Below are 13,684 nucleotides of genomic sequence, written 5' to 3'. Positions count from 1 at the left end.
AGCTGATATATGATGAAAACAATGACAATTAACCGTTGTTGTGTTGTCTTATGATCTGTGGTGTAGAGGACCCGTCAATGAAGATGTTTGTGAAAGAAACAAAGTAATGCCTTTGTCTCACATTCAGTGCTTGATAATTGTAGTGACGGACGCTCTGAAATTTGAAATACCTTAGTAGAATTTTGCCACGATTCTGTCAAATATGTATAAAAATGTTACAGATGCCCCACCTCTGACAAAATGTATATTTTCTCTATCAAAAACAGAAGCAGACGAATTAGTATTTAACTTTAATTAAAGATTCTCCACCGCTGACAAATGGTATTTTTTTCACTATCAAAGACAGGAACATACGATTTATTATTTTTCTTCAGTTACAAAAGTTACTTACTTTACACCATTACCACCATTGAAAAGTTTGAGCTTCTAATTTTACTTCCAAGATAAAAACATTCAAAATACTTTTAAAATTGCACCTTGAAAAAATTCCGTTGTAATATGTCCTATATGGAATAATTATGAAGTACTGATTGCGCAGACACCATATATATATATACGATTTAACGCCAGTTTTTGTTGAATGTTCAAATGGCGAGTCTGTTGTATGCTTTGTCGGCGGTAGAACATCTTTTAAATGATTTTTCAAATGATTGTCAGGTCTAAGTATGACTATTCTTTCTACGTGTAGATTCTATATGTAGTAAATTGATTGGGTTCATTGTGTATATATACATACTGAATGTTTAAAAATTTTGGGGTGTTTTCATTTATAATCATTATTTCTGTTGTTTCCTTTTCTCTTAATTACTTTGTACTATAAATGCACAACAAATATTACTAAAATAGTTATATGTACAGGTACCCAAATAGTTGTCAGGTCATTGTTATAATGTTCTTCGTACAATTTATGTCATGTTGAATATTGTATTACATGTATGTTGTTCTATTCATGTATTCTTCAAAATGGAGGGGGGAAGCATAATTAATATACACGGGTTTTTTTTTTTTTTTTTTTTTTTTAATGAAGTGTCGAAAGCTCTGGAATGTGAACTGTTTGAAAACAAACAACCAACGACAGAATTAAGTTATTAGTGACAAAGGCTCCGGGATGCGGAAAGCCTTTGTCACTAGTTTATTGATCATAAAGACGCTATGTCACCAGTATCACGTACCTATCATAGTAGCATATCACCAAAGGTAGGCAATCTCGGAACAGAATCTATTAAATTCATCAGATAGATTCATTTTAGACAAGATATAAGATCAAAATTGCATAAAATATCAATAGTGTTTATGTATAACGTGCAGTACACGTGTTTGTATTTTTTCTATTTTCTCCCTACTTGAACGGTACTGCTGACATTTCTTAGTAACAACAAGACACTCTGTGTAGACTGATACATTATGGGCCATCTTAACATTGTACAGAATTATTCGGCAGTGACAGCAATTTCAGAACAATTCTTACTTTTATCACAAAGACTAGTTTCCTAATTAACATCAAAAGCGTCAACGCATTCAGACCCGATTGTCTTAATGTATTTTATAGAAATTACCCATAGCGCAACTTTTTTTAGCATATTTGTTAAAATGGCCCGTATAATATACTTATATCACTACAAGTTATAGTACAATATATACAAATTATTAATATAGTAAATAAACCTATGGATCAAGTAAAAGCTTCGAGTTTTGTATGTCCTATGATATGAACAAGGGAGGCAACTGAATCTGCAAAACCCCAGCAGCCTCTAGAAAGAAATCTCTTAGAAAAAGGGGAGATAATAACATCATAGCATTAACAATTAACACAGTTAGTAAACCTCAATGACATGGCAAACCTGTGAACTGTTAAAAGTAGAAAATAAATAAATTAAGTGAGGAAAAACAGTTTGACATTATAACTATAATACAGTGACAAAAGCAAGTTGTCACATTTTTATCAAATATTTTAATACGAGCTAAATTACAGCAAATGATTGTGTATTTAAGAAAAATATTTCAGAGACAAAGAAATTTCAATGAAAGAGCGGGTTGTTCATGCCTTAAAATTTGGACGGGTAGTTTACAAACCCAAAATTTACATCAACGCATTGCGCGTGTGGAAGAAACTTTAGGCAGCCGCACAAGCATTACAGATATCATGGTGTATATAAAATACCAAGTTGAATTGCCATTTGCTATACAGGACAGGGGTATTGAGGTGTGTACAAAAATAAAGCTGTTGGTTTTCAGTTCAGCTTACTATTGAGCTGATGAATCTATATACATACTTAGCAGATACGTTTTAGTGAAACATTCCATGAACTAATTGCAAAACACTTCAAAGTGCTGTTATATTTTGCCAGCTAGTTGTGATTAATTATAAACTATCCCGCTTTCAGCTTACAAAGACACAGGTACAATGATAGAGAATTCGACAGAGTAGTCAACATAGGTAGGGATACACAACGATCCAAATACAGATATACACACAACTAGTATTAATGATATACTGATTTCCATGCTGCTCATGCCAATAAGATATTTCTCGGAGGTAAAAAAAATAATGACTTCAATAACAAAATAACCAAATAATGTAAAAATGCAATTTATAGAGTTTAAAATGAACATTTTAAAGTTATATTTATTCTGAATATCTCATCATAATGTATAATGGGGGAAAGTTATTTTACAATGTAAAAGCTATTCTGTTGATACAACAAACTCGTGATTCAGTTCATGGGTTATTTGTACATGGGCTTCATCAAACTGAATACCTTTCCTTAGATATTTAAAAAAGAAAACATAATGAAGTTAATGCTTTGATAATAATAAATACTACTTTGATACACAAGCATACATCATCATGTATTTACTATTCAGAAATATCAATATCTATGTGTTATCATAGAAAAGAACTCGAACTTATCTTTTACACAATAAAATGTATTAAGGGTACAGATTTGTAGAAGGTTGAGAGAAAATTTGTGATATATCTTGATATCATGGTAAGAAATATTAATTGACTCGTAAATGTAGGACAGATTTAACCAGAAGACAAAGAATACAAACAGGTACATAAATACTGCTCTGTATCCATAGCTAACTGCTTATTACCAATCCTAGTTCATACAACTGTCAGGAAACCTGTTAAATGAATGTCAAAGGTCCGTTAATTGTCTTGTCCAGCACATCAAGTCAGTAAGTCAGGCCCGTTATATCTATATCAATGTGAAACGCGGACATGACTGGCCTGGGACCACATCCGGATAATACCGTCAAGTGAAAATGAAAAAAAAATATCGACACACAATAGTAAAATTACAGACTAGAAGATACAATCTTTATATGTCGAATCTGAGGGAATATTGAGAAAAGTGTCACTGGAGACGTCATTGGTTGCATTGAACAGCAGGAATGATTTACTTTGTGGTTTGTGACTTTGTGACAAATTCAGCATAAGGTATTGGTGTTCAAGTGGGAGGAAACTATGGATTTCCCTATATCAGAAATACACATGTGGAAAATTGCAGTAAACTATAATATATGTTCACACAAATTCACAAATAAATATGGAAGATTCTGTTTTTTCTGTTGCTGTCAATGTCATTTGAGCAATGAGTCTTTCCGTTTTGATAATGACTTATCCACACATACTTATATTTGCACATATATCAGCGTTGTATAGGTAAGTTAAAATCTAAAAATTAATACTTAAGGATTCAAGCAAATTAATTATCAATATTGTAATTGTCATTAACTGCCACATCAATTCAAATATCATCACACTCTAGAGATTCATTCAGTAAATATAGCATACATCATATCACTCTCTGAATATCAAATGCTCACATTTTTCTCAAAACTAACTCACAAAGTCATAACACACCCATAACAACTTCAGTATTTAGCACATACAGTTCCCGCATCATACATAACACACTCGGCTGACTTGCCATGTCATTGACGCAATATAAAACCATTTATACATTCACAAAATACACATTTACTTATTGCACACGTACATGGGGGTTTGGCAATGTAGCTCCAATTGGTCAAATGTGAACATAATTACAGTGTACACTTAGTACCGGTGTACAGCGTGCTCCATTAGCACTAACTTGTTGTACATCAAATGCATAAATGGTAAAATGGACAATTCCATTACAACCATATCAGAAAGTATTACTTGTGTGAGGCATGTACCCTCTATTAAGATTGAACAAAATGCCTTGAAGGTCAATTTTTTTTTTAAATAAAAAAAAGCCGAGGCAATCAGGCTCTACTTCTCCATACAGTTGGCAATTCTAAAAACCACCACTGCTAGGAGCTGATGTTGAAAATCTACCCATTGTAGCAAGCTGTCACACAGCATTCAGAGCACCACCACCGATCTCATGGATATAATTTAAATCCAACAATCAGAAATCACTTCTTATTCCCAAAGGTTCTACATCATATTCACAAGAACTGAATATCATGTCATTTGTCGAGTGAGACTGATTTCACACCCAAGGTAAAACTAATTTTTGAGATTGGCACTCTTGCTGAAAAATATCACAAGTACATGTACATAGTTTCAATAAACAACACCGCAGTAATAAAAAAAATACTATCGACTACTTCTTAAGTAGCCTAAAAAAAGACAAAACCACTGGCGCTTGAATAGGACACCACTTTGTGGTTTTGAAATGAATTCATAAAATTCATTATATAGATCACCATTCAAAGTGAATCTAATCATATCACTGCCTTTGACAGCAATACTTGGTTAAACAAGATGCAGTACATGTAAACTTTCTTACACATCATGCCGTAATACACTTGATTTGAAACATATTTATCAGGTATTTTATGGTTGGCATATGATGAACATTCCTTTTTCAATTTGAAGAAAAACTTTCCCTTACTCATATATGTACAAGCCTTTTACTCTTCATAATTCCACTCCCCTTTCCAAGCACACATGTACATTGATCACTTAATTCATTACTGAAATCTGGACTGAGGCTGTATCGAAGCATTGATAGCATCACCAGAAGCATGGAAATAAATTGTATATAAAGGCTAATTTCCCATTTTTAACACTATCAAAAACTCATATTTTGTCACGCACCCAAGGCAATATTTTCTTTTTCTCCCCAATCAAATATACCAATCCTTTTGCAAACTATATTTATATTCAAAAGAATGTTTTTGTTTTAATGTTTAAGTCAGCTTATTAAATTGAAGAAATGGAAGAAAGCAAAGATATTACCATCAAAAATTCTTCCAGTCACTATCAAATGATTATTTTTCATGACTTACACCAATTTATAACAAAGCTTACATTATAATGCTATTACTTCATACATAGTTATAAAAAAAAAAAAAAAAAAAACTATTTCCTGAAGCACTGAAAATTGAAAGCAGCAGGCTTGGACAAGGTATGGTCTTAAAAGTTTGTTTATATCATATAGTTGCTGAAACTATATTTTCATTTGGTGGAGTATGGGAAATAAATTGTCAACTTTTTAGGGGAAAAAAACAACCAGAAGGACGGTTATGACAGGAAAACTCTTGATTGTACTAAAATATAGCTTTTTATAGAATAAATCAGTTTCTGGAATGTACAAAACTATATTTAGCCAAGAGTGAAATTTTTTAGAAACTAGGTAACAAACTGTCATAATTTTTAATAATGCATATGCCAAAATGTTATATCAACATAATGAATTAATCAGGTTTTTTTGTTTATCAGCATAATAGTATTAAAACAAGCCTTTTTAACAGTTTTTTCAGATATGTATTAATTATACCTTTAGCAGCATGCATCTTCAATGATGCCCTTTTACTTTTTCATCAAATCATAAAATAGAATTCTGTTCGTATCCATTAAAATATCATAAAAAATTCTAAAAAAGAAAAGAAAAATAAAGATTACCTTATATTAAAATAAGATGAAATATGTTCAATGTTCACTTTTTATCAAACAAATTTTTGGATTGTCTTAAAATTTTCTTTACATCTGCATCATAAAATAATTTCTAGTTATTCTTTGAAATTTTACTAATTAAAAGTGATTTCAATGACAGTTTGTTTTGCTCTCACTTACCTGTTCTTTACGCCCACTGATAGTGAGGTTACTTATTGCCCAAGCGGCCTCTTTCTTAGTCTGAAAGTCACCCTGTAAAAGCAAACAGAATATTTAATTTAATATTTCTTTTTAAATCATTATGACTTGTCTGTTATCAATACCTTTTCAAATGCATTAAAACATTTTTTTTTTATTAAATTGATTCCCCTAAAGTCATAGGACATGAGTTACCTACCCTGACTAGATGATGTATTATAAGTGGGATGAGTCCAGCATCTATGACTGCCTGAACCTGTTGCTGGTTTCCAGCCGTGATGTTTGATAAAAACCAAACTGATTCCTGCAAATCAACAAAACATCAATATACATGTATCAAATTGCTAACCAAACTGATTCCTGCAAATCAACAAAACATCAATATACATGTATCAAATTGCTATTAAACCAAACTGATTCCTGCAAATCAACAAAACATCAATATACATGTATCAAATTGCTAAATTGTTGACATTTTCAATCTAGATAGAAGATATGATTTCTACCCATAAAATCTTTATTTAGAATAATTAATGATATCTTTTAGTATATTTTGATAATTTCTTTCAACCAGCACAATTCTGCAAAATTTGCATCAAAAATTTAAATCTGCACTATTATTTATTATGGTATAGAATTTTATTAAAAACTTCAGTTTTCATGACTGATAAACAGCATTTAAATTCATTCTTTTAAATTCATAAGATCTGGAAATCTTAAGTTATTGCATTTGAAACAGAAAGAGAACTTGATAATCAAAGTCTGAAAATTTGAAAGACAAGTTCTTCCAAGATGTAAGAAATATTTTTTAATTTAATGTGTGGTGATGTTAAAGGTTTTCAAACTTTCACTAAGAAGAAATCTTACCTTGTTAATCTTTTCCTTTGGATGTGTTAGGAGAGCTGGGAAATGAGAGAGAGCATCACAATTTAAAACGACCTGCGTTTCATCGTCTGTCCCTGTCACAATGTTTCCAACAGCTCTCAATGCAGCAGTCTATAACAAAGAAAGTTTCACTTTCAACCTACACTTTACAGTTGTGATGTAACAGAAAATGTCACACTTATTCAGTGATAAATATATGTGTGCATTAACAGTTAGAATTCACAAGACATTTAAGGAACTAGGGCTGTTACGAGTACCCAAGTACCTAGTTTGCACCATCTAAAGATCGCACAAACAACCTCGGTAAATGTACCATGAACTCACAAAGTTGATCCTTTCATATATGAATATGTTGAGTACCCGTGTACAGGTCAGGAACTAAAATTTGGATACCCGAGGACAAAATTTAGCACCCATAACAGCCCTAGTGGAACACATCATATTATCTGAAAAGTTTTTTTTTTATTTCTACAAATACAAAGTACCATAAAATATAATTGTGATTTGATTACAGCCCATGGATATCAAAAGCATTATTAACAGAATAGATATGATGTAGATTTTTCACATTTAAAAGGAATCACAGCATTGTTTAACTTCTGTACTGATAATTTAAGGATTTAGATGAAGACTTACCTGAACCTTAACATCTGGGTGACTTAAAAGGGGCACAAGGAAGGGAACCACCTCGGAGTCAATAACCATCTGTATCTGTTCATTACCACCATCTGTCAGGTAGGACAGGGCCCACACCGTGTCCACAAGAATCTACACACAGAGATATCATTGATAGGATCAAAGCAAAAAGTAAAATATTTATTATAACATTTCATGCACAGATTTTTTATCAGGTACTTAAAAGGTACTTTTAAGTAATGTATTCAGCCAAGCTGTAACTCAATTCATAAGAATTGTTACCACGAAACACTCTTTGAAAATATCTTTAATGGGTAGTACCTGCTTGGTTTACTTTAAAGGTGTGAAAAAAAATTGAGTGATCAACTTTACTTTTAATCAAGAAAATGTTCTGTTTATCCATATTACAGGTAGGTATTGATTGTAACACAATATGTTTGCCAGCAAATCATCATATTTTTTGTAGAAAACAACACAAGTATTGCTCACAAAAAAATGTGTCAAGTGATACCCTCCCACAAGGGAGACAACTCTGTAATATATCACGACAAAATAATAAACTCAAACACCACTTATAGAACACATCCATTATTTGTTACTTACATTGATATCTGTGTGGTGTATGAGCTGTGTGAGAGCCGGAAGAATTTCCTGAATGGTATCCAGGGGTGGGGGTGGCTCCTTATTACGACAAAGGTTAACAATAACCCAGGCAACATTTCGGAGGAACGGAAGAGGGATGTTTGGGTTGATAAAGGATAATAGAGGCTTGACTGCTCCTAGATGTATCACATAGTCTCGACACCGGGGACCATCACCTAATCACAATAGAATAACACAATAATCATAGAAACTAACTTTTAGTCATTTGAAATACACAGCGGAAATTAACAATTTCTAACATGTAATTAACATTGGCTCTTAATTTTATCTGATAAAATTGTTACTTAGCCAATGAGGTATTACTTGACTTGTAAGCTAATCTGATATAATCTTTTCACTTTTTTGGACTATAAAGTATTGGTTTATATATTATATATATAGAGAGAGAGAGCATCGTATTTTATACCTATGATATTGCCGAGAGCCCACACTGCTTGTTCACAGACATTCTGATGTGGTGATTCGAGGAGTCGTAAAAAGTACGGCACAGCACCTAAAATATTCATAAAACATTAAAACCATTAATGATATTCTAATCAATGCATACAAACAGATTTTCTTCATTACAATTATCAAAACAATCAGAAAATTTTACTAAATACTTTGAATTGTGTTTAAGAATGAAAACCAATCTAATACAGGGGTTTCGATATCCCAAAACGATGCGAGTAAATACAATTTACCATTGATTAGTTCCACTATCCGGTGATTATGATGTCATCATTTGCTGCATGTTTTGTGACGTCATAATCACTGAAAGGTGGGACTTATCGTAGGTAAATTGTACTTTACCCGCATTGTTTTCGGATCTCAAAACCCCTGTATTGAATTGCTATTTTATGTTTCATTTTTCTAGTTTCATGGCTAGAATATTTAGCAAAGATACTCAGTTTGTTAAAAGATCTACTCAACACGATTCTGGACTTTCCTCAGACATAGTTCTTGTTTTACCAACAAATTAAAATTCATTAAAATACTAATTAAGCACAGCCATGGATAAGGGATACATTTAAGGTATTGTCTCAGTATTAAACATTGCAAATTGTGATTTTCGCAGTGACTAGACGGTTATAGTCGGTTATTCAACAGATCAGGTAGTTTTGCCTTGTAGCTATCATGACCAAGTGTATTCGTTGAATTATACATAAAGTTAATTTTCCAAATATTTAACATTTCCATATAATGGCACATTACCTGCATTAACAACAGCTTGTGTTTGCTCTGAACTTCCTGATGCAATATTCGTAAGAGCCCATGCAGCTTCAAATTGTAGGGAAGGGCTACAAAATAAACAATGAATGAACTTTATCATGTAATTAGACAGAAAATAATTGATATACTAAATACCTGATAAAAATAAATGATAACATTACTCTCTTTCTAAATTAATATCTGCCAATTTGGACAACTGAAATGTGATAGCCATCAGATTTGAAATAATCTTGCTTCAATGCTATAAACAGCATAAACAAATACACTAATTAAAACTTTAAATTTATGCATTAAAAGATTTGACAATTTATTCAAACTGAAACTTTTCTTACTTGTCATCTTTTACTAAACAATCAACAAGTGTTGGTAGAATTCCTGACGAAATCAAGTCATCAATTGGTGGATTCCGGTCACTGGATAGAAGTTTTCTGTAAGGAAGGAAATACAAAGTTTTAGCTTCAAGATTGTGTACAAATATATAGTACAAAATACTTAATACAAAATCAAGGATCATTTTTATTTTCTGTATGTGACGTTAATGTATACAGCACCACCATCTAATGCCAATGGCTTAATTTACATGTATTGCAAAATGAAAAATGTACAGATTAATAACCCTGAAAAAATTTTAATCAAGTTATGATTGTTAAGGTGTGGTTCTGAATGACAATATGTGGCTTCACTTCTTTATCCTGGATAATACATAATATAGTTTTGATTTCAAAATAACAATATCATTATATTTTTAGTAAAATGATGGATGCAGCTGGCAAAACTTTGCCTCTGTATCCATATGAAAATGTTTTTGTAGGATTAATCCATGATCAATCATCATGAAAATCAGCATTTAGTATCATAGATATCACATGTACAGGCAAACAATACATACGTTTCGAGATCCTAAAATGATGTGGGTAAAGTACAATTTACCATCAATTTGTCCCACCATCCAGTGATTATGACGTCATCATTTGACGCAATTTATGGGACGTCACCACGCGAAGGTGGGACTAGTCAATGTTCAATCATACTTAACCCACATCATTTTGGGATCTCAAAACTCCCATATTGCAATGATATACGCACATCTGATGTACACGTATATAGACAAGGCGCCATTGTAAAACTATCAATGAGTGTATTCAAATTAGCATACACAAGGTTCATACAGAAATCAAGATATGAAATTCAAGGCTTTTCAAGGCCTTTTCAAGGCTTTTGATGATAAAATTCAAGGCCCTTATAGCCATATTATAAGCATAAGAATTTCATATTGACAAGAAAATAAAAATGTTTCTTTCATTCTTCTCACATTAATCCTTTATATTGATGATATCTGACGAATTTGCAGACAGTTTTAAGAGAACAAATAATTTGAGAAATTTCAATCTAACCATTACATCATTGTCAAATAAAAACTAGAAAGCCATGCTCTTAGTCTTCCGTTATAACTTCAATTTGCTTGAACAAGCTTGGCATTACAGATGCTTCAATTCCCCTAACTTTCCCATACATCGCTATATCTAACTCATAACCATCCCTCTCTCACCCTATCCCAACATCTGTAAGAAGGTCCCGATCTTTTGGAGATTGTATTGTCTCAAAATACCGATATTCAACTATGATTTTACCATCTCAAATTGCCGATCTTTAACTATGAATTGCCTTGAACAATATCTAAAGAAAACCATTAAACTAATCCAATTCACTGTCAGAATTTAATATGATATCAAAATGCAGTCATCATTATTGTCCTCACCTTCTGACGATAGCCAGGCTCCCCGCCATGTTTTTGTGGCTGGCTAGTGATGCTGACTGATCCAGCTCAGTGATCTGTCTATATCTTATTATTACTTAACCCTTCATAAATAACAAACTCACAGAAGACCCTGATCCTTCTTTTATTTGATAGTGATAAAACCAGATGTGTTCCGAGTATCATATTACCGATAACAGGTGGTACATTCTAGAGACTCCACAAACGTCATTTTCATTTTGTTGTCAATATGCCGTGATAAGCGTGTTAAGGGTTAAGAAAATTTTTAACAATTTTTCTGCAATTAACCACCAAAATTAGAAGATGTCTGTGATAGATTAAGTAGTTTCAAGGCCTAAAATCATGTTTTCAAGGCTATACGACAATTTTTCAAGGCCTTTCAAGGCCATATATCAATTTCAAGGCCTTTCAAGGCAGACACTCAAAATTCAAGGCCTTTTCAAGCCTGTGTGAACCCTGACACAATATCTCTCTTTGATTTATTAAATAAATTATAGATTTGGTGTTTTGCAAGAGTTGCTTGATATTTTTTCCAGACTTTAGTCACTTTACCTGGCGGCTTGAACAGCTGTTAGTTGGACTGTTGGTTCTGGACTGGAAGCATTTGCCACTATAGCCTGTAGGGAATCATGTGTTGGTTTCTCGGTATCTTCAGAGTCAGTACTATCTTGAGCAGGAACATTTCGTCTCTTTAGAACATAATGGTCTCGTTTGTTCTGTAAAACAATCAAATTAACTTAGGCCATTCAAAAAACTATTGGTGTTTTCGGTAACCCGACCAACCCTATTAAATCAGAGCCTACTCAAAAACTTTTTATCAGTTTTGTCCTCAAGCAAACAAATAACAACCTAAATTTTGTTTGGTTTTTCACAAAATCAGGAAATTTGGTACAAATTCTGTAAATCTAAGAAACCAATAATCTGCTGGGAATCAAATACATGGTTTATGTAAGGTTGACAGAAGTCTACTTCAGTTTTTTAACTGCAAGAAACTGGGATATTGAGAAAAAAAATTTAAAAATGAAAAAATCCTTAAGTACCTACCCTTCATTTTTTAAGGGTGCTATTGGAAACAAGAATATTTTCTATTTGGCTTTATATAGACAATATATCCAGTTTGGTATTATGTTGGAGTTGAATCAATTTGAGCAATCACAAACATTGTTTCTATTTCGTTTTTATGAACCAAAACATTTCAAAGCATTTAATGTTTACTAAAGTTAACAATGATCTACTACATTGCAGCTTGGAATACCTTTCTTAGTTCAACAGTCACTTCAGTTCTTCGTCTTCGCATTTCCTGCAAATAAAAACAGACACCATACAGCATTTATGCTTAAAATATGATACTTCGGTTCACATAAAATTTGACGTAATAAATAACAGCTGAATTAGATCCTCAGAAAAACTTAATTCACATCAATGCTGAGCTCAATTTCCTTTTTCATTGTATGTTGAATAACTAAGAAGTTTTTAATGAAATAATTTCTGACATTTGTAACTGTAATAATATGTATGATGCAGCAAGGCGATATATACCACAATCATTATATACGTGTCTTGTATAAGTTTAAATTATAATTTGGAAAACAAAAGAACTCTGGTCGATCAATGAAAAATTATGTCGAGTGTCCTTCATTTAGAATCAAGGAGTGTAGAATTTACATACACCGTGTACTCAAATTACATCAGTTAGATACTGTTATTGATATATCGAATATGTAATTTGTTAATCATCTATGTCCGTAACGGTTATCTATGAAATAAATACTCTGCTGCTTTAGATTATTTGTCAACTTTTCTTTTTCATTGGAATCGACTGTGACGAAAATCTCGAACAATCGACCACATGGCAGAATCTTATGAATTCACTTCGAGATCGACTCGAAATGAAATGAAACTTACATCAGCATCTTTGCCCTTATTTTTAAACAGGTGTGTCCTCCCCTTAACACCTACTTCCGTCGTCATTGTGCTAAGGGCTGCTTGTTGTTCTTAGTGTTCTTGACTCAAGTTAAAATTTCTATTTCCCCAAAATGCCGGCCTTCTTTTTGAGTCAAGCAGGTTTTAGTACGAGCTTTCTGATTGGCTAAAATTATGACCTCGCAATATACGCCATAGAAAAAATATTATACCTTTTGGATTTGAAAATACATATTCCGGAAGAAAAGAATAGTATTTAACTGAAAATATGCTTCATATACTTATTTACAACTGGTAAAATAAGTAAATATCATCAATATTTTTTTAAACAAATCGACCAATCAAAAATGACATGACATATTTTCCGTAATATTTTGTTTTTCAAACATTTTGCCACCTTAACTTGACTGTTAGCTCTAATATTGCCAAATATTTCATAATACTGTTTCTACATTTATATTTAGTTCATTTCATAATGTCTTCGAAACTTTGTT

General features: G+C 32.2%; 1 protein-coding gene across 1 annotated transcript; it reads right to left on the bottom strand.

Annotated features, from left to right (window-relative positions):
- Positions 1 to 6,046: 6,046 nt before the first annotated feature.
- On the bottom strand, positions 6,047 to 13,354 carry LOC138307098 (importin subunit alpha-4-like). The gene is made up of 11 exons (XM_069247729.1): positions 13,173 to 13,354; positions 12,523 to 12,567; positions 11,820 to 11,983; positions 9,823 to 9,918; positions 9,473 to 9,558; positions 8,685 to 8,771; positions 8,219 to 8,433; positions 7,616 to 7,747; positions 6,962 to 7,090; positions 6,294 to 6,398; positions 6,047 to 6,148 (listed from the first exon to the last, which is right to left on the bottom strand). Exons 1-11 carry the CDS (start codon positions 13,236 to 13,238, stop codon positions 6,047 to 6,049), a joined length of 1,227 nt encoding a protein of 408 aa, XP_069103830.1. The 5' UTR covers positions 13,239 to 13,354.
- Between the last annotated feature and the right edge of the window lie 330 nt (positions 13,355 to 13,684).

The sequence above is a fragment of the Argopecten irradians genome, chromosome 14 (assembly GCF_041381155.1).
Source record: "Argopecten irradians isolate NY chromosome 14, Ai_NY, whole genome shotgun sequence".
In the NCBI taxonomy this organism is placed as follows: Eukaryota; Metazoa; Mollusca; class Bivalvia; order Pectinida; family Pectinidae; genus Argopecten; species Argopecten irradians.
This window is presented reverse-complemented; position numbering and strand designations above follow the sequence as displayed.